This window comes from Rhagoletis pomonella, unplaced genomic scaffold (assembly GCF_013731165.1).
Source record: "Rhagoletis pomonella isolate Grant_MI unplaced genomic scaffold, Rhpom_1.0 Rhpom_scaffold_00198, whole genome shotgun sequence".
NCBI lineage: Eukaryota > Metazoa > Arthropoda > Insecta > Diptera > Tephritidae > Rhagoletis > Rhagoletis pomonella.
The window spans coordinates 108557-114685 of NW_023458752.1; the positions used below are offsets into that span (position 1 = coordinate 108557).

The 6129-nt window shown below is 39.4% G+C and overlaps 1 protein-coding gene across 1 annotated transcript in view; it reads right to left on the bottom strand.

Annotated features, from left to right (window-relative positions):
* LOC118750296 (neither inactivation nor afterpotential protein C-like) overlaps positions 1-2021 on the bottom strand; it is a gene marked incomplete at its 5' end in the record, with an annotated part of 57688 nt that extends 55667 nt beyond the window's left edge. Inside the window, one exon of the mRNA XM_036485019.1 lies at positions 1880-2021. Within this exon, the coding sequence (XP_036340912.1) occupies positions 1880-2021 (142 nt within the window). The remainder of the gene's footprint in view (positions 1-1879) is intronic.
* Positions 2022-6129: the final 4108 nt, after the last annotated feature.

Genomic DNA, 6129 nt, shown 5'->3' on the forward strand with positions numbered 1-6129 from the left:
TTTTTTATAAATACATACGCAAATACTGGTCTCCCCTCTCACTGAGTCATTCACTTGGATATCGCAACTTTGACCATCACTTATAATTTCATAAGATATCTCCATAGCAGGGTGGTAGACATCTTCGGGCAAAACTAGTGGATCACACTTATTTAAAACGGACTCACATGCATCATCACTACATAAGCAAGATTTAATACTTTACCAAATTATTATGAAGTACATTAACCTGAGTTAGCCGAGTTCAGCGATCTCCTCTAAAAATACGTTGTTGCACGCACTAGACGCGAAAGGTACGATATCATTGTCAATGATGTTCATTAATATATTTGGTAAATTAAAATCACCCAACACATTCATTGAATCAGAGGGTTTCGTTAATAAATTAACTGATTTAAGTAATGAGACGTGTTGTGAATAAACCGATGTGTCAGATCGGGGAGGAATATAGCATAGAGCTAAGTAAATAAACCCTTTTCCAACCTGTACACGAATGCATTTCAATTCTGCAGATTCAATGTGTGGAAGACTAATTTCTTCAGATGGTATAAATGAGTCTACAACGAAGAGTATGTCACCGCAGAACGAAAGAAAAGCCAACTTTGCGCTTATGCTAAAGCTACTGCGTTGCGTTAAAAGTCAAAATTTCTTTGTTACATTATGAACTGGTTTATAAGGACTATTTTAAAGATAAGCGTGATAAGGTTTAAAGAATTTTGTTTTTCTGTTTTTGTCGTCGTAATTAGTCACTTTGCTCTTATGTGCAATTTGAATAAGTACTTTCAAAGCAACTAAACACTAGACATTGACAATAGCGAAATCCCCTTTGATATTTTAACTGGGCCCATTTTTGATTACTAGCTAAGATGATGCTGAGTTTTTAAACTCGCTAGAACTACCAGGATTACCATCTCACAGTTTCCAATAGATAGTCGGATTGATAATCATAATGCCGCGATATACCAACCAACCACGTCTTTGTAATGGAACCCGAATGGTGGCGAACAAAGTGATGGACTTTGCTCATCGGAGAATACGTTCTGATACCACCCTTACCAATGATTCCCGCCAACATTTTATTCAGCTTCAATCTGTAGCAGCTTCCCGCGCGGTTTACATTGACAATAAGCAAGTCATGATTCTCGCGTGGCCAATTACCTGTTACCGTGTTGCAAAACCATTAGTTTTGTTTGTTTACGCGACAGATAAAAAACTAAAAGTATCGTGCAGCATTCTAATAAAATAAGTTATTTAACTTTTACTTAATTTAATTGTGACTTAAAGTTTGGAATAAATCAACAACAATGGGTAGGTTCAGAAGGTGCAGAAGTTGAGCGCAACCGTTGCTAAAAAAAATTTATGATCGTAATGCGTCTTCTGAACGGCTTGATACATTAGCTGTCAAATTCAAAACACACAACACATTATCTCAAATGATCAGAAAAATTTTACGATCATCTAACACACAACTGTTCAGTTGATCATAAGTACAAAACAACGCGTTCAGAAGGTGCAATCGCAACAGTTACTGAGCTGTTGCGCCTTCTGAACGTGCCCAATATCAGCTAGAAATATCTTTTCTCACTTTTTTAATTGTTTTCTGATATTTACACTACTTTATTAAAGGCTTCCATTGTTCACAAAATGATTACAGAAAAAAGTTGTAGAAATGTGGGCAGGACAACGTCTAGCGGGTCAGCTAGTATTATAATAAGCCTTACAAACGTTATTTAATTTAAAAAGAAAAAAAATTGGATGGTATGCAATTGAATTTGGGAAGAAAGTACTCTTTGCATTTCGGAACACTCTAATGCTCATTTTATATCCATGTATGTATGTACGTACATATTTACATAAGTAAGTATGCTTAAACACTTACCCATAATAAGATCTTGGTCCTGGCTAGAGCGAGAAGCATCATCGATTATATAAAAAAGTCCGTCTGGCTTTGTCAGCAAATTATCGAGAGCAGTTTTGTTATCGTAGAAATTTAAATTGTCAGTGGGTATATCATCTGCTTCCTAAAAATAAAGAATAATAGTAAAATATTTTGTAAACTTATATTGTGTGCTATTTTCAAAATTCCTCAAGCAGGGAAATCCGCAAAAGAAAGCGAATTCGAGTACACTGAATCATTTAGAATCGAAACAATGTTTCGCCCATATGGCATATCCCTAGAAGTTTTGATTTTTGACATTTGAAAAGTTGTGGCACACTCATCTAACCAATTTCAGCTTATTCTTTGAAGCCAAACATTAAATGCCTGACGCACGTATTAAATATGGGTTTTTCACCATTCTGAAAACTACCGTGATATGGTACGCAGGATGGTTTTACCCCTATTTTAACCCTTCGGAGGGCGCGCCGCGGCACTGAGTAGTTTTGTAAGTCTTGAGATGCAGCATGGTTCACAGTTAGCCGTTACTTGCTGCGTTTTATCGTTCAGTTAATATTTGTATTAGAAAGTTGGTGTCTCATATATGCGGCTGAATTAATTATTATTTTGTAAGTATTTCGTCATTTGTAATTTTAAGATTACACATACTTTGCGTAAACATTGCTGTAACTATTATGATATTCATTTTCGTAAGTTTAGGGAAAAATTATGCTTTCAAACTTATATAGAAGCACTCCAGCTACGCAACAGCAATCGAAACCAGGAATATCGAGCCCTAACTGCCAAAATAAAGTAAGCGACAAAAATTTCAATCAAAATTTTATTTTTGATGCAGAAATATTTCTAGGGCATCTATATGTATTCTGTATCAATAAGAAATTTTTGAAAAAAAATTACGCTTACGTTTTTTGGCGGTTAGGGCTGGATATGTACCAGGAATAATAAAACAAAAATCTGTTATATTATTTGTAACAAAAATGTTTTCAGAAAACATTGCAAGCATATTTCACAATGTGTAGAATGTACCAACACCAATGTTGGTGATGACGGATAAAAGTTAAAAACAAATGCTTATAAAATATTTCAGTATAAACACAAATTATTCAAATGTTTTACTTGAATGAGTTTTCGACCTAAATAGAAAGGGCAGTCAACCTAGGGCTAAATTGCCGCGGGCACCCACTCGTGTAACTTTCAAAGCGCGCCCTACAAAGGGTTAAACAATTTCGATAGTATGTTCAGTTAGACTTAATGCGATAAATTTATGTATACAGTAGTTTGGTTGGTGAAAATCCCCGACTGAACCCTCCGCGAGGATGCCGGCTAGTAATGGGTACCATAGAGTGAGCCTGTGCAAAGTCAGGACGGTATCCAGCTAAGATAAGGGATCAGTGCTGTGTGCTTAAGCACATAAATAGCTCTGCCATACGGAAATGATGTTTTATCATGGTTGTGAAGTATATTTACAGGGGCTGGATTAAAGTGTCCCGCGTTTCCGTGCTGAGGATCGACCAGGATGGCCTCGGGAAGTAACGGTTACCTTACCGTGGCAAGGGGCGATACCACGGTGGACGACATTTTCCCATGCCTACTTTCGATGCGGCAGGTTGGTTTGAAGGGGTAAAACTCATTAGATGCAACGACGACGCGACACTCAGCTGGTTAAAGGGAGTGGTACCTAGCCTTCAAAGACAGGGTAACGCACATCTAGAGGTGGTGGATAGGGCTCTGATCCCCACGATACCAAATGCTAAGGTATGGACTCCGTTTGTGGTGAAGGCGGAGGATGCTTTGCAGTTGCAGCGAAGTCACCCACATGGGATTGGAGAGTGATTCACGTATCGAAGCCCAGGGGGGAGGTGGGGGGTGGGTGGGTCGAGAAAGACTTAGGTCTCCATAGCTTGCCTAGCCTGAGCATAGCGGAGAAGGCCGATGAAGGTGGTGAAGCAATTGAGGTTGACGGGGGCAAGCAGCGGCCAAATGCTGAAGATCCTCGAGATAAACCTTCAATATAGTAAGGTGACTTCGAGTCAACTCCTCATCACATAAGAGGAGGAGTCGCTCAACGTGGCGCTAGTCCAGGAGCAATGGATCTTGTCGGGAGGAAAGGTTTCTGGACTGGAGGCGCGTAACTTCGATGTGCACTACGCAAGCTGTGAGGGATGGGTGAGAGCAACAATGCTGGTAGGAAAAAACTTGTACTCATATACTTTATCTAATTACAATCCTGAGGACCTTTAAGTTGTGGCCATAGAGAGCGAAGGAGAGGAGTTATTAATCCTGGGGTTCTGATACATGGCGCACAACAAGGGCTCCCCACTCAGAGAGCTTAGAAGGCTGGTGGAGGAGGAGAAGCGCAGAGGACGGGACGTCGTCATAGGCGCCCACGCAAATGCACACCATTCCCGCTGGGGGTGCCACGACATAAATGAACGAGGTGAGTCTCTTCTTTGTTTCCTATTTCACAGTAACTTGTGTGTAGCTAATAGCGACAAGGTTCCCACATACGTGGGGCCAACGTCGAACTGCGTTCTTTACTTAACCGTAGAATACTAACGTTCGCCTGTGAGGCGGAACGAATCCGGTTTCCGCGCGATATTTCAGGAACGCTTTTAATGATCAAAGTAAACGTTCGCGCCAACTCAGCTTAGCTCTGCACGAGGCTGTTAGCTAACGCACATTGTACAGTGGCCTTGTGCGGCTGAGTTCCACGCCCTCTTGACGCCTGACAGGCGAAAGTTAGTAGTAAAGGTAATTTTGTTTGCTGTATTTATTTCAGTTTTTAAAATGTTTGTTGGCTATTTTCTGTTTTGAACTTATGTTTTTTTTTACTTTTCGAGTGGGGAACAAGTTCTAAAATGGTTGGAAGAAATATCGTTGATTGGAACCGATAGTGAGAACAATTTGGATGAAGATTTCAGTGAATGCGCCTTATGAATAAAAACTAAGCAGTTTCTTTTTCTTAAGATTTCAAACCTTTTGGTTGATTTATTCGAAAAACTTTACGTAAAGGATCTGAAATTTTAAGAAAAAAGCGTTGCTTAGTTTTTGTTTATAAGGCCCAATGTAATACAAAAGGGTCGATTTCATTTTTAAGTACAGGTCACAATAGAAAGGATAAACAACTAATTCCTTTTAAGTGTGAAAGTAAATACGAATACCTTTAAGATAATTTATGGATTGTTTGAGTGCGTTCGCTTTTAAAAGTTTTTATTTTTTAAAATGACCCCTTTCAAAAAGATTATAAAATATGTGTTATTTTCAATACGAATTATTTTCATTAATATTAAAAAAATTATTAAATTATTATTTTTTTTTTTACTTTAAAAACATATGAAATATTTTTAAGCCCATTTTTTTAAACAAATTTAAGGTTTTAGAAATACAGAATTTGTACCTTTTTTCAAAGTAGCCTCACAGGCGAACGTTAGTATTAAATGAATAAAAAATAAGGTTAGTATTCTAGGGTTAACTTTTTGTTCTGAGCCTGGCGTATAGCTGACAGGCCCTCCTTCTCGGACGATGATAATATGGGCTTTACTATTTTTGCTAGGAAATCCCAAACGTATAATTCCTTTAGGAATCCAAGACTCACCCCCTTTTCCAAAAGTTGGCTGAGGACAGGCTGAGTTCCCCCAGGTCGGACGTGGAGGACTTGTATGGGGTGAATAGGGCTGTCCCCTAGCAAAGAGTGCGGACTCTAATGAGTGCTGGGACGAGTATAGGGATCTTCTAAAGATCTACAAAAAAGCCATACGTAGTGAGAAAAGAAACTAATGCAGTGGAATCGAGAGCTCCACCGAGACAACAAGGTTAAGGAATGTCCTGTCCAAGGGTTGCGTAACCCAAGGACTTATTAGAAAGGACGGCGGCGAGTGGACTCTGGATAGCGAGGAATCTATCGATATATTGTTGAAGGCTCACTACCCTGCGGTCGAGGATCCAGGAGGTCTACCTGCCGTTGCAGCATACATTGCAGGTGGTGGAAGCCTTGCATGAGAACTGGTAACACTATCCCGGGTGGAGTGGGCTCTTTTTCGCAGTACAAAGAGCCGGGTCTGGACGGTATCTTCCTGCGATGTTACAGAAGGCGGGTAGGAAGACCAAAGGCTGGCTGTTCAACATATTTGAAGGCTGTTTAAGGCTGACCTACGTTCCAACATCATGGAAGACTGCTAGGGTTGTATTCTCGCCAAAAGTTGGAAGACTGTCAATAAATGAATAAATAAATA